The sequence below is a fragment of the Bombus affinis genome, unplaced genomic scaffold (genome assembly GCF_024516045.1).
Source record: "Bombus affinis isolate iyBomAffi1 unplaced genomic scaffold, iyBomAffi1.2 ctg00000202.1, whole genome shotgun sequence".
Taxonomy (NCBI): domain Eukaryota; kingdom Metazoa; phylum Arthropoda; class Insecta; order Hymenoptera; family Apidae; genus Bombus; species Bombus affinis.
Window position 1 is genome coordinate 147622 of NW_026108906.1, and position 23655 is coordinate 171276.

Sequence of the window (23655 nt, forward strand, 5' to 3'; positions counted from 1 at the left end):
CATTCATAGTCACCAGTTGCCTTCGCTAATAGTTTCTTGTTGTCTGTAGTTAGTTCTCGTCATCGCTATGTATTCCATCAACCACGTAAAATTTAACATATAGGATTTTATTCATTTTTATTCTTTCTGTAGGAAGATTCTTTAAGTAATATGAATTTAAGTAACTATTTTATGATACAATAAGGTGGAAAAACGATTATTTTACGTAACGTAATTTTTTAAAGAACTTTGAATTTAAAGGATTCAGATAGATATCTTAAACGTAATTAAACCCTCCATATCGTAACAAATTAAAAGAAATTGCGCAAGAAAGTACAAATACATTTAATGCATAAAACATATATTTAAAATCCAAATGTAGGCGTTGACGCGTGCGTGCTACATGTTCGAAACGTTCGTTACATCCGCGATAAAATTTGTAACGACGAAGAAGCTTAACATATGGTGTGCTTCAAGACGACAGTAAAAAGTGTTGGCGGATTTTTCGAAATTTCTTCCATTCTTAATAAAAATATATTGTATAAATATAGTAGGATTTTTCAAATTTAAATAGTTATAATGATTTGAAACTTTACAATCGTACGGTTCTGTTTTATCCTTTGAATATACCTGTCATTTTCATATCTCCTTTTAACTAAACTAAATATTTGGAAATCCTATAATTTGTACACTTCTATTTGTGAATAAGATCGATGAAATTAAAGCGTAACTATGCTTTCAATAATGGCTTCGATGTATTGCTCACCATTATGGCGGATTAACGTCTCTAAGTGATCGACCTTAATCACTAAATGGCAGCCGCGATTCAGTGGTAGAGCCTTACACATGACGGACATTGCAAGCGCTTCTAAGACGTCTATTGTGAAACGTTTCCAATAGCATCGGTTACGACGACGGTGAAATCCGAATAGAAATATATATCGCGTATCGCTTCAGCCTGACATGTCTTAAAATAACAATTCACAATTTTTCGTTCTTAAAAAAGAAAAAAAAAAGTCTATAAAAATTATATGCAAATAAAATAGATAAATGGATAAATGGTTGTACAAATTTATAAAACAGATATTACAAATATACGTAAATAAATTACATATTTATAAATTGTTTGTTTAAATATCTGTTTGTTTAAATAAATAAAAGGGATATTTACGACTTACAATGAACTTACAATGAGTCCTGTTTTTAGTTTTAAACAAAGCAAAAACGGATAACAACTTTTTAAAATGTAAAACTCAACGCAACAGTGGTTTTTTTAAATTAATCAATAACGTTCAAAGTTAATTAATTTAGAGTGGTTTGTACATTTTGTATGCTCGCCGTATTTTAACGTTTGATGTGTAACGTTTGATGTAGTACTTGATGCCCGAAAAATCGAAAAATAATTAAATTTGATCGTTTCGTCGAATTTACAAGTGTGTATATTCGTGTGAAATCCTATGTGCTTGTGTATGCTGATGTGAAAGGTGGTAATATATTTTTCTTTTTTCGATTATTGTTGTCAACTTTTGTGTGGAATAAATCAATTCCGTGAATAGAAGTGCAATCAATACAGCTTACTATGAAATGATAGCACAACAACAGTACATATCGCCATTGACGTCAGCTTCACAAAATTTCTCGAGTATCGAGGTCGTCCATTTGGGTTAAGAATTTATTTCCAAAATCCCACAAGCACGAATATCTTATGGAAATCCACTGTATTTCCACAGTAATTTTTAATAATCAGATTCCATATTGTATGCTACGATTCGAGGCAAATCTGCAGCTAATTATTATCTTTGCTGCCTTTAAATACCATAAATAGTCGTCCGTAAATTTTAAAAGATTTTCTGTGCCATACTTATATTGTGTATTTTAGTCTTAAGGTGCGGGTCGTGTTCAATTAATTGAAAGTGATGAAACTGTAATGGGTCACGATAGTCAAATATTAAAAATGGTCTCGTTGGCTACATTTAAAATCTTTACGAGATATATATGCATAGTACGTTGCTACTAGCAACGGGTAGCGACGAGCAATAGAGAACAGTACCTTCCTTATCTCGTCGTGATTATGTACATACCAGTAATGCACAGTACTCGTACTGAATATCTTACAACATCTACATAGATTTTCAGATTTGTTTCGAATATTACCAGCATAACCATGATAGTAGAATTCTGTTACAGTATTAATTCTATAGTGCCGTTATGCATAATACAGCCCTAAAATGTTTCTACAAATATACGAATATTTTCGTCAGCTACTATATTCCAACCATGGCTTATTATGAAAGGAAATATATAACGAAATTACTTGTTTTTTTAGACTAAATTAGTTTAATTTGAATAATTTTAGTAATTGTGTAGGATCGAACAACAACTTATCATTAGCTTCACTCGAGACTTGATTGCACGTAGCAACGTAATTGCGTTGGAACTGAGGGTAGAAAACAATGTCAACCGTTAGACGCGTCCGTCTGGCGAATGTGTAACGCGTGAATAATAGATGGCGGCAATCACTTGAACCCTACTTATAGCTGTCTCGGCTTATATCGTAGCATTCAACCTAGGGTATAACGATAGGGATCATTAGAAGTTCAAAGGCCGGCTGATCAGCCTCATTTTGTTCCATTTTTTAATCAAGCGATGAATCGACAAATTGTACAGATTTCGATGGTTATCACAGTTCTCTGGGAATTTTGAAGCGCGGTTCGTCGAATTTAGTCGGATTGGCTACAGACTCTTTTACGAGCAGCTTGAAACTCGATCTAGTTTCGAGAAAATGAAAAATTCGTTTTATCTCTTTGCTTCCCTGTTCCTTCCTTCCTCTTTTTTTCTTTTTTTTTTTTTTTTTTGCTTTTTACATTGCGTTAAGACCGGCTAAATAATATTGATTGCCATGGACGTTGGCTGGTTTAAAATCACTGACATCGACGATAACAAAAGTAAGTTTGATGATCATTTATCTGAGCCGGTGTTATTCGACTTGAGCTCTGCACATTTGTTAATATTATTCTAGTAGGGATGAGATACTACAAATTTTAAATAACTTCGATTAAAATTATATTATAAAAATTATATTACATTAACGTTTAGAAGTCAATAAAGTGGAAAGAATTACGCGAGATAATGTAAATATAAATTATATTACATGGAAACAATACGGCTAGGTAATTTGAAACATTCTGGCTAAAATTGCATTCTTTCAAAGTTAGGACGTACAGTATTTACAAAGTAGATTAAGTATCAAATGGGGTACTTAAGAAAATTCATGTTATCATTCTTTAGTAAACATTTTCAGGTAATAGCCTTCTGCAAAAGCTGCTTTACGTTACGTTAACGTATTCATTATTAATATTAATCATATTGTTCTTATCTCCTAGGGGCATAACAATCCATTTTTATATTGTGTTAAAGCTAAATTTCTATTAGATTGTCGCAAAATTTTCTTTCGTTTTATAAAGAAATGATAGATACAGAAAAAATATCGTACATCTATCATTTCTTTATAAAACGAAAGAAACTTTTGGAACAACCTAATGTTTCTCTACAACGACACTTCTACGATGTTAAAATATTTGATAAAAATATTTGATAAAAATATTAAGAAATTCTAATATTGATTTAAACGTATCGATTTATTTACTTTTCGCTGCCAGAAATTGTTAATTATGATTTCCACTTGAAAGAGTATTTCATATTATGAGGATAAATGATCAAATTCATCTCTAATATACACGTTAGAGAGTCATTTATAGCTGCAATCCTGTTTACCGTTCATATTCCTGGAACTCGATAATTCACTAGGCGATTGCTTTAACCGTGCAGAATACATCCATAAATAATTAATCGCTATTAATATTCCATCGACTTTTGAAAATCCCTGATGTGATCTATTTCACGTGATGAGAATACGTGTAAAGTGAGGTTATTGCTTGATTATCTTTAGTCGAATAAATCGAGTGATTCAAATTATAATGCGGAAGAAAGTCAAAACTATGTATATTATTTTTTTCAATTTTTATGTATCATTTGACGGAAGGAAATTTGGTAAGTAAGGTTCACCTTCTTTAATGTCAATGATTTTGACATATGTTATTAAGCTCCAAATTCTAAGCAATCTTCTATATATATATGTAGTATCTTAATGGGTCTTAGAGGAAAGGACAAGTAATGATGTTTTGATTTAATAAATAATATTCGAAGCAACGAAATGATTACAATGCTGTCGTACGTCTTATTCTCATAGACGGCTTCCGACTTCCCGATTCACACTCTTCGGCTTCTACACTCGCTCGCTCTCGCTTCTCAAGTCACACTCTGCACACCTTTTGCATCCGTCTTCTCCGGCTGCTCAACTAACACTGCCTTTAGCGTCTCTTTGTCTTTTCCCGTCCTATCGGACACGTGTCCCGAAACGCCCGTGGCCAGAGTCACGCAGGCCCTTTCCACGAAACTATCCACTTAAAAAGAACCGACGACACATTGATGTACCCGACGATGCCGCGGCTCTCGCGGCATTGTTTATGGTTCGGCAGATATCTTAGGCCTTTTGTCCACGATACTACATATATAACATACGTATAATAGTCAAAGTTCAACTACCAAGTATACGCAAAGCTTTTATTTTCAATTTATGCGATACACTATGTTTCATGAATTTATTTGCTAACGGTATTGAAACAAATAACGAGCAGAGGACGAACTATCCGTGAACTGTTTTGCCAACGAGTACGCTTCCAATATTTTCTGTTTGAGAAAACACACTTGTTGCTGTTGCAACTCCAAATATTTTTACAGCCGATGCTTTTGCCAGGAATCATCGGCTAACATGTAAAATAGAGAAAAGCCATAGTTGATTGTAATGGAAATTTAGAAAACCTGAAACTCGATATAGAAGGGAAAAATAAAGGAAAGGAAGGGAGAGATAATTGGAAGCTTGGGGCCAGGATTAATTCACTGAAACCGGGCTGCTTGTGTCATCACGAAACAGAATTGCCAGTACGTCATTTCTGTGCTCCCGTCCTCGTAAAAACGGTTTCACTCGTTAAGAAAAAACGAATAGGCGGTGAAGAGAGAAAAAAGCAGACAGAGAGCGCTTTTAAAAAGCTGACGAAGCGTGCGTTGCCACAACGAGACACACGGTGCTATTTGTCGTTTTAAATTGGGCCGCAACTTGTTTTTGAGATCTTTGCTAGAGACATGTGAAAACACGTTGGAAGTATATTTCTTGTTTTTGTGGAATTTAGCTGGAAAATGAAAAATAACGTAAAACATGTACTTACGACTTACAGGGTAATTGAATGTATACACTATAATAACCAGCGATTTAAGGCTTTAAAAGATCGAAAGAAAAGAAAAGAAAAGAAGAAAGATAATATGTTGTGGCAGTCTAACTCGATCTTAGGAAATAGAGAGGGAGGGAGGGGCGGAGGCAAAGCTTGTTAATCTGGAAAGAATACAAGCATCAATTTCAAGCACTTATAGAGAATCAAGCGGGCTTGTTAAGGTCGTAAGTTGGACAATTATCCCGTGTTAGGTTCAATCAGCTTAGTTCTACACAAAATTGATCGAATCATGTGAAAACAAATGTATTCTGATTTTTGTCGCAGATATTTCTGGTCTACGCACTCCAGTGCCAACACAGCAGTTATTGAAACAGCTGATTTTCTCCTATTCTAGAGCGACAACATCCCCTGATCTTTTACAACCATGAAGGACCTGTACTCGAAAATACTTGCAAATCTCATCTGCTTGCAGGTTATTTTTGTCACTTTCTTCCCGTCAGGGGCTGGTAAGTTGATACTGATTAATTATACCATCGAAATTCTATATAATGGCTACAAAAAATATTTGCATCATTACCCTCATTTCCTAACGAAGCGCGTTTTTTTACCAAGTTTTATATTTCATTTGATAGTATCAAATCTCTGTAGTTACACGAAAGTATTAAATGATAGGAAACTTGATATACACGAATTTAATTAATTAATAAGTTAGTCGATATACAGCCATTATTATTTCATGTGAAATATTACAACGTCAAAAACTTAACGTTCTTGTACGTACAGTATTAATCACAAATTGTAAGAATGTTTACTGATAAGCAAAATAGATAATATGGAAAACGCAGACCTATGGAAAGAGAATTCCTGACATTAGACAGGAATACGCGATTGCACGAAATATTTTATGGTATGTCTAACATGGAGAATATATGCGGCGAAGTACGAAAAATTCATCCTGAGATATGTATACGACCTACGCGGTACGGGACGTGTTATAAATGGTTTCCGCCACTCAGCCGTATTTGAATTTGTGAACACGATCGAACAAATGACGCGACAATTATTAATTGCCGTCTCTGCCTTAGTAACGATTCGCGTTGGAACGAGGTCGAATCGTTCCGATTCCACGCTCGATTAACAAATAATTACAGTGGACATCAATTACTTGGATGACCTTCGTCATTTCAGCTTAAAACGATTAATTTGATCAAACCAACCAATTATTTCAATTAATACAATCTGCACTTTAAATTCGCACGTCTTGTGTATACACACCGGGCCAGAGAAAAGTTTTCATTCGTTCGAGTAGAACCTTCGTAGTCCTTGAGGACGCGTGTCGCTTCTCGTGCACCTAAAGTTTCGCTCAAATTAACCGATTTATTTGAATTCGAGCGAGTGAAAACCTCTTTGTCACCGTGAGTTTGTTACTTAATTGATACTCTTAGATGCCCTTTGCTTTCAATCTCTTACATCCATTCTTAATTAGTCAAGTCGTTTGACTTTTGACAAGTATTTTGAAACCATTTTACTAACACCAACCTACTTTTTTACTTGAGATTATCCGCTATTTTTATTCAAATGTATATGTACGTATATACACTTTTGAATTTTAAACGAACCTTCTATTATACCTATATCCTTTAAGTGCCGTTTTAAGTTTCAAGAGACTTTAACTCGGATAGCTCGACTTGGAGTTCTAACGTATACTGTAAAGCACACTTGCGAAGTAAAACAGCAAACACGATATAAAAACTTTTTCCCCATGTAAGAAATCGAATAACCTATTTCAACGGTGCTTTAATCTCATCGATGAAGCATCGATGCAACGAAGAAGCATCGTGATAGCCGCAATGCGGATCCGTTGAACAAAAATTTCCTGGTACGGTCGTTTGAGTAATGTTATTAACCGTTTTAGTGTCGGATGTTTCAAGACTCCGTATCGGTTTGCGCTATGCAGCGCGCTAGCGCTTCGTTTATTTATTTGCGAGGAGTACCGATCGACGCGATCGCGCTGCCCTTTTTCATCCTGTTTTTTTCATCGAAATATACCGTTCGACGTGCTCGCGCTTCATTTCATCGGTTATACTGGAAGCGTTACAACAAACACTCAAAAGTTTGCGAAATATTTATGCTCTGCGTTTCGTTTGCGTGATAACATTCTATAATGCAGGATTTGGTTTTCCGATTCAAGAGGTAATTTTTTATATTGGTGTTTTTTTTTTTATTTGGTTTATGATCATTTGAAAAACAAGTAATTACGAGAGGAAACTCTGACATGACTCGCGACGAGCACGCTTGAGCGCGTTGCGAATTAATGATCGTGACCATACATCGTGGCACAATTTACCACGGTACGCGAATAGAGCGATCACGTTGCGTGGCGTTAAAACGGTTAGCGTAACTGCGCGTACGATTGTCGAGTGGCAAAGATATTGACGCTGCTAATTGTTTTCAGTGTCTTTAAGAGGAAACTGTACTGATTTCGAAGGAAAAGTTGTCTCGTATGGAATGATGTATGTGCCGGGACCTTCGATTTGCACTCAATGCTTCTGTTACCATTCGGAGCCAAAATGGTGCCAGGCTATCTTCTGTTCACCTCCTTTGGTAAGTATATGCTCATTCTAAGAGCAACCAGCTTAACACAACCATGAGAAACTAAAGTACACCGTTAACGCTTGCATGCTGGTCGTTAAAACACATGCTGCGCGAATAGGGTACACAGCGATTCATTTAACTCGCCTTGAATTAGTTTTAGAAAGACAAACATGGACAGGGATAATTTTTGTCACGAGCCGTTTAATTTAATCGTTCATTAGAACGAATTAATTTACACCTGCTGAGATCGCGATTGATGTGACAAATTCGAAATCTTGTTCCATATAAATATTTTTAAACAAGCACGTCGTAAGCTTTGTATATTTTTTAATCGCAACGAAACTGTTCAGAGAAACGCTGAAATTATTAATTAGAAAAGGAGATTTCTACGCATCGTTGTAAAAGTGTCAGGGAAAATATTCGTGAAACAGTTACGTTGTTACAAGTTCTACAAGAAGAAATATTGAAAATCACGTTCCACTTATTCAGTTGCACGTGTAAAAGGTATCTTGCGTTCGCGCAAAAAATCTCTGAAGGATACATGCTTTATAATAATTGGAGTGTCGAAGTTGTTACGCGGATCGGCGTACACGTACCTTTTAATGAAACTAGGTTACTCATTCGTTATTCGTTCCTAATTTTCAGCTTCACAATTTTTACGCAATAAAATTTTATACACCTGTTCGGTTTATAAACGATTCAATTCAAATTTAACAGAATAAAAGTTGAAATAATCATTTGTACTTCATTAAAAGGTTCTTTCAGCATCTCGTTTTAATATTTTTATTGGTAATATTTTGTTAATCGTTATATTTAAATGGAGTTTTTCAAAGGAGAGACATTTTAAGGTAGGAAATGGACATACATTTATAATAAGAATTCAGAAGAAAGAATATTTCATACAGAAAGAAATATTCCGTATGTATAAATAACTACGCCATGAATTTTATATGTATCGGATATTCCTTCTGATTAATGTATCTGATGTTTTTTCACGCGAGGTAGCGTATATTTGCATCTATATGTCTCTTCGTTTCTCAGTAGTAAAACTTAGCATTCATGCGGCTGATAAGTAGTTACGCACTGACAACGAGAAACATAAAATGAGTAAGAAGCATGAGACATTCTATAAGAAAAATAAAGTTGTTTTTATCTTTCATTGCATATTCGTCAGAATATTGTTAATAAATATTTAAGTTAAGATTTCAGTTGAAATAAATACATAGGATTAGACATTTATTTATATATGTATCTATGAACGCATTTGACATAAAATTTTGATAACGACTAAAATTATATATTCTGATATTAAATTAATTTAATGAGAATAAAAAACTAATTTTTTTAAACAAGATTTTGTATAAAGTTATATTTATTAGGAAAAGTTCGTTCATCCCTTTATAATATGATAGGATTAGACTCATAGCTGTGTAAATCATTTCATGGAATAGTATATGTGTGCGTGTGTGTTCTAAGTTTTTATTATAAAAATGCTAAATGTACTAGGAGACGTTTTTAAAAATTCATACATTTCTCTTCATCAAACATATCAATCGTTATATTGAAAAGTTAATTGTCTTTTATTTGTTTCGAGCTGCACATTGATTGAGACATTCGTGTTGGTTATAATTGCGAATTTAACGCAACGAAGTTGTTTGAATCCCTTGCAAGCATGTAAATATATCGTCGAATTAATAGGTCAATTACTTGAGGTTGGAATTGAAAGAAAGGGAAAGGTGGAGGAGAAGTCTTGCGTTTGAATGCGGGACACTTTTAAAGCCCACAGTTCGCTGAAATTGCCAGAGAATTCAATTAAATGGCAAATTAAACCATTGAACTGAATCTGTTTCCAATCGCGAGCTTAGAAGTTCTATCCTTTGAATTTTTATATCAGTCAACTTTCTTTTTGTACGTACGGTAACGAATATAATTCATGAATTAATGAAGTATGTAATTGGATGAAAGTTCTTCTTCCTGGATTCAGTTTAGACTAAGAAAAATTATATAATAACGAAATTATCAACTTAAAATTGATAGAGTGTATAGTTTATTATTTTTTTTCTTTTTTGTTTTTTTTTTTTCTTTTGCGTGAGGAGGGGCAAATGCTGTTACGCATACCCAGTGATGCGGATCACTGGGTTATGTGGGACTCGGGCGGATGTTGTTGCCATACCCACTAAAAACCCCTCCTCCTTTTTCCTTTGCTTTGAGGACAGACAACCCCGGTAAAACCTGTCGGCAGTCATCAGGGTTGTCCTTTCATGCCCCGTTGTATCTTCTTCTTCGGGCAGTTATTCTGTATATTCTGTATTGCTCTCGTCATCTTCTCAGCTAGTTCAGAATACTGGGCTGATCTCCTTCTGCGGTTTTTCGTTGTTTTGTATTCTTGCCTTCACTGCTCCGCGTAGTTGTTGTTGCTCTTGTTCTCCTCCTTGCTTCCTCCCAGGCCTCCGCTGTTACCCTCCTGTGAGACATGACGGTCTTGCAGAATTGCCTGAATTTATCCCAGCTCTCGTTCTTGGCGGTCACCGTGGCGATCAGGTTGTCCACGTCTATCTTCTCGCCAAGAGCGTTCTCCAGCTCGATCCTTCTGTCCGTCCACTTCGGGCACGCGAAGAGGGCGTGCTCTGCATCGTCGTTAGGGTCTCCACAGTCGAGACAATTGCTGTCGCTGTTCGTGCCAATCCTCTTCCTATAGACACCGAAGCTCCCATGCCCGGTTAACAGCTGCATGGTGTAATGATCGATGTCCATCTTCTTTTTGGTAAATAGCAGCGCACTCGGTATTAATTTCCTTGTGACATTCTCCTTTTTGTGGTTTTTCCACTCCTTCTGCCACTCCTCCTGGGCCTTCCTGCGAATCGCCTCCATTTCCTCCTTCAGCTCGCTACCGTCATCCGCACCGATCCTGGGCTTATGGATCTTGTTCCTCTTGTAAGTCTCTCCGAGCGCCTTTATCTTTATGTAAATCGGGAGAATCCCGATGAACACGCAAAGTGCCGCGTGGGAGACGGTACCGTATGCCGTCGTTGTTATGCAGAGGGCCGTTCGTTGTGCCCGTTTCAGCTTCTTCCTGTTCTTATCGGTATTCGCTAAGCTAATTCTTCTTTCTGAACCCATACTGCCTCCGATGGAACGGGTCCGTTCCGATGCATCTCTCGATGATCTTCTTAAAGCATTTTTCCCAGACCTTGCTCATGGCTGGGAGTATGCTTATCGGCCGGTACGCGTTAGGGAGACTGGGATCCTTTCCCGGCTTCCTTAGCAGTATTACTCTGGCCGTCTTCCAGCAGTCTGGTTCCAGCTTGCTACCAGCTCCTGCTTCCAGCAGTCCAGGAGTCTTCCATCGACTCCTGCAGCCTTCTTGGTGTTCATTCTTCCGGCGGCATCGACGACATCGCCTTCGCCGATGACGACGCTGAAGCTGATGTCTTCTTCTTCTTCGGGCTCTGCCTTTTCGCGGCCCTCGTAATGGGAGGGTCCGTGTCCCATGGTGAATAGCCCCTCTGTAGGACTGCTTCCACCATGTCGATCGGCATGTCGTTGGTTGGTTTCTTGCTTTTGCATCTCTTCACGACTGTGCGATAGGGTTTGCCTTCTTGCTTTTCTGTATGGATGGAAACGCGGTTGAAAAGTAGAACGGAGTAATTAGCGATGCACGATCCCTGGCTGGTGAATATTTTTCCATCGGGAGAAGTCAGGTCGAGCGATACAAGATTTATATGCTCGTTCTGCCAGTTATTTCAACGTCTGTTACGCGATGGAAAATGAACATAAATGAATAACAAATGTATTACAGCCATAAAGATTGCTTGATGTACGCCACCGTTTTTCCCCTATTTCTCCGATACAATTTTCCTTTTTTTTTTTCTTTGCCAAACACTTTACTAATCGGTACGTATTCGAATTATCCTCAATTATTCTCGGTTGTTTCCGTTTCCTTTGGATTTACATAAGTACACGTTTGATGTACGTGCAGAGTGAGATAATAACTATTAACAGCTATAAAATAAGAAGCGAAAATACGTTGAAACTCGACTTCTAGATTCGCGAGACTTTGCAGAGCTTCGAAACTCTCGTGTTTCAAACCTAATAAAAAGTTGCAGAGGGAGAATTACATTGCGAGATCTGTTAAGGAAAATCGTATCGTTGTAATAGGATTATTTCAGCGAGGGAAATTCCGTGTTGCGTGTAACGCGTTGCAAAGCCATGAGCTTTCTTTCGGGTTAATATACATAATCGCCTTATCGAACTTTCCATCTCACACCTGAATTTTGCATTTCAATCTTCTTACTTGCAGTCCAGTCCAGTTTAGTGTGACTAAGCTAAATGTTTTATAGAGAGACGTACAACTCTATGAAGGGGAGATCAATAAATTGGGTTATCTTTAAATCACTGACAATTATTTCATCGACACGATTTCACCGGCAGCGAATTCACCGGCAATGTCTATCAAAGTTTATTTACCGATACACCGAGTGAAATCACCACAATCATTTCACCAATATTCTCCTTTGTCGATAATTATCATGCTTGCCACTACATGTTATCGTTGATTAAATGTCTTTATTTACACATTCGTTTACGCGCATAACGAGATAAACGAAGAAACGAAAATGATATGTTGTCATGATGTATTGTTAAATTACTAATTAACACGAGTTATATATCTACCTACATGAAAGCTTCTAAATATCAATTATAATTCATGAAAGCACACAAGCTATTTTGCTATACACAAATAGAATTATAAGGAAATGTTACGTGCTAATGATTTAACGAAATCTATGCCTCTGTACATTTGACATTTCTGTATTATTACTTGTGTACTTTCTGCTCTTGTTTACGTCATCGGAAGTAAAAATACGTTAAGCGAATCAGCTAATCTATTTGAGCGATTCAATGGCTCGGTCTTCTCTTATGCGACTACCAAGTAAAAGATAAGTTCTTGGTTATATAATATTTTATAACATCCAAATTAACTATTTTTTTTCTTTTTCTTTTTCTTCTTCTTTCTCTTTTTCTTTTTTTCCTTTTTCTTTTTCTTTTTTTTTTGCCTGGGGGAAATCCGCTCGGACACGAAGCCACTTCTTAGGTGGCGTGGTAGTGAACATCCAAATTAACTGGGGCACTAATTAGCTGAAGCTTCTAGTCGAACCAGGTATCAGTCTTTGTACGCAAAGGCATTCATTACAATCGTTTAAAGTTTGAAGAAACACCGTTACAAATTCGTGATATAAGAGAAAGCGATTCAAAACTCGGATTCATTTGTTGGAACGACGCCGTGGGCAAAAGTACATAATGGAAAACTTTCTTCCAAGACCAGTTGATAGCGCTGACGTAATTAAAATGTGACGATATTGCCAGCGACGTTTCTCCAAATAAACGACTAACTTATTTACGAATTGCCGTAACACGATTGCCGCTGGTAATACGGTTAGTAATCACTTTATTGAATTTTCGCTTGACGTGACATCGTCGAGTTCCTAGAGAGATTCTTCTCCCTTGTAAAACTATGTTTCTGCAACGACTGTATTTGTTGAATTGCCGTTCGAGAACAAGTCCTTCTCTTTATTACGTGTAATAGATTCTTCTTTTTAAGTTTTAATTTACATTGGTAATTTTCTATAATTTATTACTCGAATATGGTAATTTTTTCTTAAAAAGTTTGCTTTTTCTACAATTATTTTACTACAAAACCCATCAAAAACATGATGTATGTATATATACCCTCAAATATTATCGGTTTATTCTCAAGCTATAGTTCAATTTCGGAAATTGCCAATTAAAATCATAAAAAAAAACACACACACACACAGAAAGTTCGTTAAAATATGCGATTTTCCAATCAAGATATAGAATTTATTCGAGTAATATAGATTACAGTAGCGATGGTGACGGCAACGATGAATGGACTGATTCTTCGTGCGAAAATAAATTGGAAGCGCAGAACGATGCATTGTTTCAGGGTATATCGATTTTCAAGCATGGTTTTAAAGTACGTGTGCGCGTGACTAGGTTTGTTAATTAATGCCGCTCCCAGGTTTTCATTATATAAATGTGACACCTACATATCTTTAAGCTTTAAACAATTGGACTAACAATTTCATTAAATTTAAATCAATATTTATCTTTTTAAACGCAACAATATTTTTAATGACAACTTCACGTGTAAATCAAGTGCATACATATTCGATCGTTCTTGAAAACCTGATTCTCTGCGAAGAGAAAAAATCCTTGAATAAAGATTTGATCTACGTTTTATATGCTACGTTTTACATCCACCTCTTTTCAGATATACCTCTCTATTTAAAATCATAGATCGTCACACTCTATAGGTATTTCCTTGAAAAGGTTAAAGTCGTTCTGTATAAAACCCAATTCAAAGGGGAAGGAAATTCTGCGAAAAATTCTTTCAGATTTCCCTATGTTTGAGCTCGAATCAAAGCAATCCTGTATAATAGGATAGGATGATAGGATGATTCTGTATTATTCCTTGTGTACTTTCTGTTCCTGTTATTTACAATAGGATGATTATGCGTTTAACTTCTCATAGAATCTCTCTGATTCCGTATGATATCGTCAGTGTTTTTGAAATATGTTATTGATGTCGTAACGTCAACCGTTTCCAGTGCAAATTCAATTTTGAATCGCAATTTCCATGTTTGCGTGGCAAAAGCGTAAAATCGATAACGCACGCAAACATGTCTTCTTTGCTAATGGCGTACTATAAATATAAATATTTGAATAAAAATTTTGAAAATCGATGTAACCTTTGAACTTTATCGTATTCTGTTTCATAGCACAAATTATTCTTCCCGAAATGTACGTTTAGTGTTATAATATATTTGACCAATGGTTCTCAAATACTAGTTTTGCAAAAGCAATGGTGGAATTGGAGCAATTCTTTCCTCTTTCATTCTTTGAATGACCTGGATTTTCGAGTAGTCTAGTGACGATTGATCCGTACAATTAATCGATTTCTTTTTATTACAGAGCTGCAAGAGATTCCGCGTTGGACGCCGATGTTGCCAGTTCCAATGCCTGGATAAGGTTGGCACTGAGCATTGGTCCGGATCTGATGTGGTTATTGTCGATGGTTCACATAAACTTGAAAAACATAGTGTATTGTGGACGCTGACCTTAGTGATGGTAATTGTAGTATTTTAATTTCTTTTTTTAATTAAAAATAAAGATTCCGATGGCGCCGTTGACGAAATTCGTACCTTATAAACGTCGACGATTAGCTTCAGCCATCGGGAAAAGTAGTGTAGTGTAAAAAGTAAAAGTAGTGTAGAAGTAGTGTACAATGTAGTCTGTTAACAAAGAATCATTTGTAACTGAATAATTATACCTCGAGAAGATTATACCTGAGTAATTATATTTATTCTTATTTTCTTCCCCTTTATTTCATTTGAATAGATTTTTGTATTCAAAGAGCGAGGTATGATTATATCAGACGGGTTAATTTGTTTTTACATATGTCAAAAGAATGAAAGGAGATGACGATGAATCGGTGACAGGTAGAAAATTGTAATCTGTTGTATTTCCATGGTACTGTAGTTGATTATATTTTGTTCAATATTATTCATATTCTATCATGTAATTTGGGAATATACATACATATACATATATAAAAATATATTAGATAGTGGTATACTTATCCCCTAATCTTTGTGATTTCTATGAAACTTTTATGATTCATTGTCACTTGTATGAAGGATGGAAATATAAAAAATTGATAAAATTATTAATAATATTTATTATTATTAAATTATTATTATTAAATGTCCAAATTGGACAAATTGTGAATTTCAATAAATAAATAAAAAGAAAAAAAAAGTTAAATTAGCATGTTGGTGGCTACCCACAGTGGGGTACCTGTTATTTTCTATAGGTTGGGGTTGATAATCAAGCTGATCCACTCGGATTGGTTATCACACCTTTTATTTTCTCTCTTATACAAAACACTTATACAAATCACACAGCAAACGTCTAATCTAACGTAATGTTACGTATAACAATATACGTATGGAATTTTAAATGTCATGAGGTTTGCAGCGGACTCAATTTTAATTACAGTTTTAATTACATTAAACATTTTGCTCATTGATGACCTTACCTTAATTTTTTTCTCCTTCCTCACTTTCTTCTCCTATGCGAGTGACACAGTAAGATTGATAGTAGCAAGCAATTTCATTAAAACACAATTTCCTTTTCCATTTGATGAACATGATACGAGACGAGGGAATGATTTATGAACATGATACGAGACGAGGGAAGGATTTAGGAACACGACTTTCGAGCGGTTTCAACAACTATTAAGTTTCATTTATAGCAACGAACACTGCCAAAGTTCATCAATTAATGTAATCGATCAATGTTCGTAATCAATAAGATTCGCGTAGGTGCCGTAGATGACGTAGATGAAAAAACGTAGACTAAACGTAAATGACGAAATTATGTATTAATTTATTTTAACGCGTTAAAATTACGCTAATGACAGTTGCGCCGTTCTATTTGTTCATATATTTAAGCCCTATATGCAACAAAGTGAACGTAGCATCTGCAAGCGTGTTAGTTGGACAACCACGAATTTTCGCATATATTGCACGAAAATTCGTATATAACAATAATCACTGCCATAATCATGGTCGAACGTAGATGACGAGCTTATGCATTAATTCACTTTAACACGTTAAAATTACGCTAATGATAGTTGCTCCGTTCTATTTGTTCACATATTTAAGCCCTATATGCAACAAAGTGAACGTAGCATCTGCAAGCGTGTTAGTTGGACAACGACGAATTTCGTTTCGCAAACACGGACACGTGAAACATTTTGAAGTTACGTGGACGCGAGAGTAATTCGTTCCCTTAAATTGCTCAATTTTCATTTCTTTCGCCATGTATATTCGAGTATTGCATTTGAATTGCAGAGCAGTCGGAAGTAACGGCGCACGTCGTTGATATATCGACAGGAACATGAATTCTTTTTTCATAGGATGAATACTTTTTTCATCGAATTATTAAACCGAATCAAGTTTTCAAGTCCAATCATTTAATTTCATCGTTTTACATCGAACGTTTCAATCTTTTTTCTTTTAAATACCTTACTTATATTTCATCTCGTTGAATATTCCATATTTTTAATGCTATTACCACTTATTGGTAATTTCAAATATGTAATTATCGTTCTGAAGTTAGAAATTCGAAATAACATTCGTCAGTATATGATTCTACGTTTTATATAGAGTAATAAAAATGATACAATGAGTTTCGTTAAATAACCAAAAAAAAAAATTCTTGTTCCTTTTTCTTTTTTTTTTTTTTTTTTTTTTTTTTGGTTTTATGTATCCAAGGTCGAGAATAAACTATGTGCACGTTTCCTCTCGTTTCTTGTATTTTTATGAGGAATTCAGTCTTTTTACGCCACAGGAGTCTCAACGTTTTCGTTTTCACGCCTACGTTACGCTCGTTAAACACGTTCCAACAAGACCATGAATAAGGGTAACAGCTTTAACGTTTTCACATGTGTTAATTTATTATTTTAGACCTTAAATATTTTATTTATAAAATCTTTATTTGAACAAGTTACCATTGTCGCTACAATAAATCAATGAATGAAATCAGTTTAAATTTAAAATATCATTTCATAATTTCTCGTCACTTGTATCTGAAAACAACAAAAAAACGGTGTACCCACATCGTGCGTAGACGGGAAATTAAAACAGTGGAGCTTAATTGAAACACTGATCATATTCCGCGATTGTAAAACAATAATAGAAAATCGTGTTTCTTTTGAAGGGTATGAAATTGTCAGGAGATTATGCCATAAATGAAATTGGAAACTAGCTGGTCAAAGGGATTAAACTCAATTAAACTGAACTGTGTTATATTGTACAAAGGCTAGAGAACTGCTACCAAATATCTGCTAGTTTAAAGGTGTCCCTTATAAATTATAATTATATTTCAAATTCAATCTCCTAGTAATAAGTAAATTAATATTTTACCTAAAATCTGTGATATAGATAACAAAAATAAATTCTTTACATTATTCGTTAGTTTGCAATATAATTAGAATATTCTTTATTTTTATTTTCTGGTGTCTTTGTTATTCTTAAAAGATAAACTGCTTATTTACAAATTTAACACTGCATATGCTATTAATAAATCATTTTATATTTAATTTTGCAACCTTCAGTCATTGTTAAAACTTGTTGACAATACTGTCGGTTAATAGAAATTTCTAAAATCCCCTTGTTTCTACTCGATTAAAGGGTATATTGCAGAAACTATGTTAGCTACAGTGTTAGCTACAAATCACCTGTGTCACTCCATTAAACTTATACACAATAGTATTGATTCTTGTTTTAATTTAAAATAAAATATGTTATTGTAGGAATGAAGCAGAATGTTCAAATAATTGAAACAACTTTTTGTCCTATAATTAGTGCCTTTCATTTTAAAAATTAAAAAATTTTTAATCAACGATATTTGGAAGTTTCGATCTAAAATGACCAGGAATTGAAACAGAAAATATTTTGATGCCAGTAAATACGTATTCTTCACACATAAAACAAATATGAAAACAAACATCGATGTATATGAATGAATTTTGAAATGGGGAGGAATTATATGATTATACCCATTCTCTGTTGCGTTTAATTGTTTCAATTGATGTTTCATGAGAATTTTCATCGAATTTTTTAGAGATCCTGGCTGTAAGGTCTTTTTAAAATTATAAGAACAGATTCAAACTATAACATTTGAAAACTTGTGGTTACAAAACTTACTTGTTTCTCATAATTATTTAAATGAATCTATTCGGCATTTTGAGTGACCGTCCCTTTATGGCTCGGATAACACCTCTCCTTCCTTTGGGAAATTCCGAATTATCTGTCCTCCCCGAGCTGCAAACCTGATGACTTAGACAGTAGGGAAAAACATCAGGGAAAACCTCTGGCTAGAAAAGTACGATAGACGAACAAAATTTAACGGCTGATGGGGAGTATCAACAACATACAAGGACAATCATCAACAAAGTGTCGTACCGTGCGGGTGAAATACGGGAGTTTCAATAAGATCTTATAACCATCGAGTTCAGAACATCAAACTTTGTTTGCATAAAGCAAGTGTAAACAAAGTGTCAAATTACACTAACACTCGATCTATTAAATCCGTTCCACCTTGAGCGTTAATTCATTCAAGGTTCGTGGTATCGATCGATCGGTCGGACGTGCCCGGTGGCTCTTTAGTTGATGATTTGTAACAGAATCCTTGCATTAACACAGATTCTCAGAACACACAACTTCACCCAGCAGATATCGATTACAGTCAGTTGTCACTAACAATGCTAATATCAACAATTTCTTTACCTGTTGATCCTCTGGAAGTTTTAACTATATATATTCTCTAGGAACAGTAGGATTTTAATGATATAACTTTACTAATGAGATCTTAATGTCATAAACGGTATCGAAACTTCTTAATTAATGTCGTTATCGAAGAAGAGACTCGTAATCTTCTCAAACGAAGAGCACTTGATGTTTACAAGTAGAACTCGATATCTTAGTTTCTTAAAATGTGTTTCTGTGTTTACTTTCTAAATGTAAACTTTATTCAAAACGAGCCGTTCATTCGTTACAGGCCGTTAATAAAATTGCACTTTGCACAAAGGAATTGCCGTTAATAATTTAAGATTCTCTGCTCGTCGTACAGGGTATATATCGTAATTATTCACGACGATCGTAACGTTTAAGTCCAATTCGAGCTTAAAATCCCACGTGAGCTATACTACCACAATGGCCTGAATTTCTATTTGTTCGTTTACTGCCTGTTTGTACTCGGAGCATCCGTTGTAAATTACAGCAAAATCTTCTAATGTGTTCCAGAATATGTCTTCATGGAATTTCAATAATTTATTATATCTATAGATAACAAATGTAAAACTTATTAATTTATAATTAATATAAAATAAGAGAGCACGAAACTTCCTATTTTATGGACATATTAAATATTTGTAAAAAATTCTGTATCATTAGTATCACTTTAATTACTTTAAAGGATATAATCCCATAAAGCCGTGACCCCTGAAAGAATCGATGTTCACGCGTGACAAATTGGCGTCGTATGAAAGTTCCGGTATGAACGTTACTAGAGCTGATACCAGCTAGGGGCACAGGTATATGTTCTGGGTTCATTATATATTTATAAAGGGCTGCCGATTCAACGAGTGGTCCGGGTAAATTTAAATTGTAAATAGACAGAGATTTCAAGTAAAAGCCTGGATAAGAGCGGATATGGTATGAGAGTCTGTGGTGGAAAGAGGAACAGACTGCTTTTATTTGTAAAGTTTGAATTTCCTCGATATCGAAGGTGTTTAAGCCGCAAGTGTGTTTCATGTTAATCGTTCATGTTAATTCATTCGAGACCGAGATTTTATTGTAATACGATTCCTGGGTGTCAGTACGATCTGAATGTTTTGTTAGAATGATACTGTGCTTTTCTCTCTCTCGAATATCCTTTTCATATTTTAATTTTAAATCGATGACAATCTTAAATTTTATGCCTCGTGTTTTTAAAATATAAAATTATATACTATGTTATACTATAATGTATTATGTACAGTTATATATATTATGCCTACTGATTGATATGAATTTCTTTCGGTCTCGAATGCGTTAAAACGGAGCGCAAAGAAGTCGAAATTACTTATTGTAATTGGTAAAACATCGTGAAAGGCAGACAGATACAAGAAAGAAGTTAAACTATAAATTATATTTGCGACATTGTTATGTTTTTGCTTTCTTTAAGACTTTCATCAAGACAGCCGACCTATAAATATTAATCGGCCAATTTCTCTAAGCTTGTAACTTCAAATTAATGTTTATATATATAAAGAGTTACGTATTAATGTATCTAAATATTTAAAAAGATGTTTAATGTTATAAATGATGGATATTAAAGATGTTCAAAAGAATGTAGTCTTCGCGTGTTCTTTATCATATCCCTGATCAAAGACACTCCAATATTATTACAATATCCAATTACATATTGATACACAAGATTATCATTTATAACATTTTGGTTTTCTTAATTGAGTTATTCATTTAGTACAAATGATAAGTAATTAGTAATAATTCATAAAAAAAAAAAAAAAAAAAAAAAACGGTATTGTAGTAGAAATATTATAAGAAAACATTTTCTGTTTCAGTGTAGAGTTACTCCTTTTTATAGACAGTGTCGTACAAATCCGTACGTCTTTGAGAAAATGTATCTTTGAGAAAAGGTATCTGAGCCCTTACTTCCTCAACAACTTTCAAATCTGAGAGAAAAGAAAAACATACCAAGTAATAAGTAATGCTTGCTAATAAATTCAGCAAATACAGAGGGAGCCGGCAAAATCGATAAAACAACGAGACTCAAAGTTAATTACATCGTGGATTTCTCGCTTTTAACGTTAAGCTGGAAATTACCGATATCGGTGACCACCATATTTTCCTGAGTTTCCAAATCGTAAAGGATTTTCCCCCAGGGATTTGTCGACTGTGTATGTCCCCATGCGACATAACTTGCTGAAGGAACACGAGCCGGTGATATACAGGCGACGTATAATTGATTGTCATTCGTTCTGGAACGCTGAAGTAATGACCAGTGCAGTGGTCCAGTGGTCATATTGAATGCCGCCGGATATATCAGCATTTGGCAACCTAACACAGAGAAACGGGAAATATGAGACCACTGAATTTTAGTTAACTTTGTAGCTGCACAGTCCACATTCCATAATTTATGAATATGCGAGAACAGTCCTCTTGTCGTGCTTCTAATTCTTTTATTTATTTCATTTTCAGCGAATATACTGGTTTTTTAAATTAAGCTCCTTTTTATACAGAGTTACAGATTATATTGATTATATTTTATATAGAATATATTTAAGAAAGATAGTTACTTTCCTGCTAGTTAAGTATTGTTCGATTAAGCTACTGTACCTTTGTTCCGATAAATGCGTGCCATTTCCTCGAATCTGATATCATAGCAAATGCCAATACCTATTTTCCAGCCCTTCACATCAAACATTGTTAGGGAATTACCAGGACTGAGTGAATCACTCTCTCGGAAAGTAATCTTGTTGGGAATGTCGATGTCGAATAGATGTACCTAATAATATAAAAATATAGTTGCTAACTCTATTGCTGTAACTTTTGTAATTTAACATCAATGTTACGAACTTTTAAACTTTAATTGTTTTTTATTTAATAACTGACAGCGTTTTTATCACTTTCTTTTATTAAAAAGTTTTATCATTTAATAATATTTGAGAAGGAATATTTTTTAAGAAAAAATAAGTTTTTTCCTATGTGAAAAATTTATGTTACAAAACAAATATATTGTCCAAATCTTATATATTATATTACGACAAAAATGTATGTTTCTCGTATCAAGACGTATTTTATAAACCTATAACATATTTTTTAAATTATAGAATTGGTTATAGTACACGTATGTACATATGTATATTCCTAAATTATTCCTAGATAGAGTCACTTTCTCCACCCCAATATTTTCAATTTCAAAGCCACATGGAGGTATATTATTTACCTTCCGGTGTTTTCCTATCAAAGTTCCATCGGGACCCCAAATAGTACAGGTATTGTACAATTTATCGCCCTCTATTTCAGGTATCGTACCACCAACTACATAAATGCTGTTTTCTCTAGCTGCCATCGATAAAGCAACGCTCGTTTCACCATCAGGAATACTCTCGGCGTATTTTGGAAAGTATTCTGCATTGCAATATTTCAATTAATGAAAAATAACTGTCCTTTGTTCCAACCATAAATTAGGTTGAAATGTTTGTCAATTTTTTATTTTTTAAATTATTAAAATAACTAAATTTTATATTTCGATTTACTTAAATATATAATTACTTAGATAATAGTACATATAATAAATTGTTTCTACAGGTTCAAGATGAAAAATGAATATTTAGAAATGTTTAATTACAATCATGCTATTTGGGTTAGTACCAGTGACTTGTTACGTAACGACTTTGCTAGTACTTTTTGAAGCATAAAGTTAGATTTTAACTAACTTTAATTTTTAACTACTATAGGTGGAATTATAAATACAAAATAATTGATAATACTAGTTTATAAGTACCTAATTATTAGTATCTTAAAAAATATATTTATACAAAAATCACGATAATCATAAAAGTGGGGAAATTCTATATTCTCGAGTCAATTCACAATCTTTATGGAAGTATAAACGATAAGGTAATTTGTCTACTTTTACTTTTTTCTATATAGTTGTTATACATATAATAAATTATTAGAAAAAGAAACAAATTATTACGTATTCCATATGCCGAATTAAAGCATTCAGGAAGAGCGATAATATCAGCATTATGCTCTTTCGCGCTGGAAATGTAGGAAACTGCCCGCTCTACATTTTTGCTTTTACTTCATTTACTTGAAGTTGTACCAACGCCAAGCGAAATGCTAAAATGTTGGAAAATTTAAATACACTCGGTTATATATTTCCCATACTTTTTATCTATAAATACTTTATACATAGTGAATACTTTCTCGACATCGTTCGCACTACTTGTTTAGCGATGTTCGTAAGTATCATAATGTTCTTTGAGGTTATGTATTTTACTACTCGATATCAACATTACGTAAACAATACGCGGGGATTTTTAATAATTATTGATAAAGTTTAGGACATTAAATTTGATGTAATTGTAAACATTATTACATATTATAATTAAATGTAATTTTCAGTTAAG

General features: G+C 34.3%; 4 protein-coding genes across 9 annotated transcripts in view; 2 read left to right on the forward strand and 2 right to left on the reverse strand.

Moving 5' to 3' along the window:
- LOC126927708 (pre-mRNA-splicing factor 38B-like) overlaps positions 1–23655 on the reverse strand; it is a 34731-nt gene that overhangs the window by 8809 nt on the left and 2267 nt on the right. The window lies entirely within an intron of this gene.
- LOC126927715 (uncharacterized) overlaps positions 1–23655 on the forward strand; it is a 50648-nt gene that overhangs the window by 2629 nt on the left and 24364 nt on the right. The gene's annotated exons all lie outside the window — the stretch shown is intronic.
- The window catches only part of LOC126927714 (uncharacterized), a 59151-nt gene continuing 37234 nt past the window's right edge, over positions 1739–23655 (forward strand). Inside the window, exons 1-4 of the mRNA XM_050743773.1 lie at positions 1739–2924; positions 5592–5773; positions 7723–7871; positions 14859–15014. Coding sequence (XP_050599730.1) covers positions 5692–5773; positions 7723–7871; positions 14859–15014 — 387 coding nt within the window. The 5' untranslated portion in view covers positions 1739–2924; positions 5592–5691. The remainder of the gene's footprint in view (positions 2925–5591; positions 5774–7722; positions 7872–14858; positions 15015–23655) is intronic.
- LOC126927702 (omega-amidase NIT2-like) lies at positions 15793–23542 on the reverse strand. 5 transcript variants are annotated; one of them, XM_050743733.1, is made up of 5 exons: positions 22793–22949; positions 22464–22648; positions 21854–22022; positions 21341–21574; positions 15793–18828 (listed from the first exon to the last, which is right to left on the reverse strand). In XM_050743733.1, exons 1-5 carry the CDS (start codon positions 22806–22808, stop codon positions 18812–18814), a joined length of 621 nt encoding a protein of 206 aa, XP_050599690.1. In that variant the 5' UTR covers positions 22809–22949; the 3' UTR covers positions 15793–18811. The 5 variants fall into 5 exon arrangements, with proteins under 5 accessions (XP_050599690.1, XP_050599686.1, XP_050599687.1 ...); XM_050743729.1 differs by lacking the exon at positions 15793–18828 and adding an exon at positions 19759–19954; XM_050743730.1 differs by lacking the exons at positions 15793–18828; positions 22793–22949 and adding exons at positions 20624–21189; positions 23220–23542.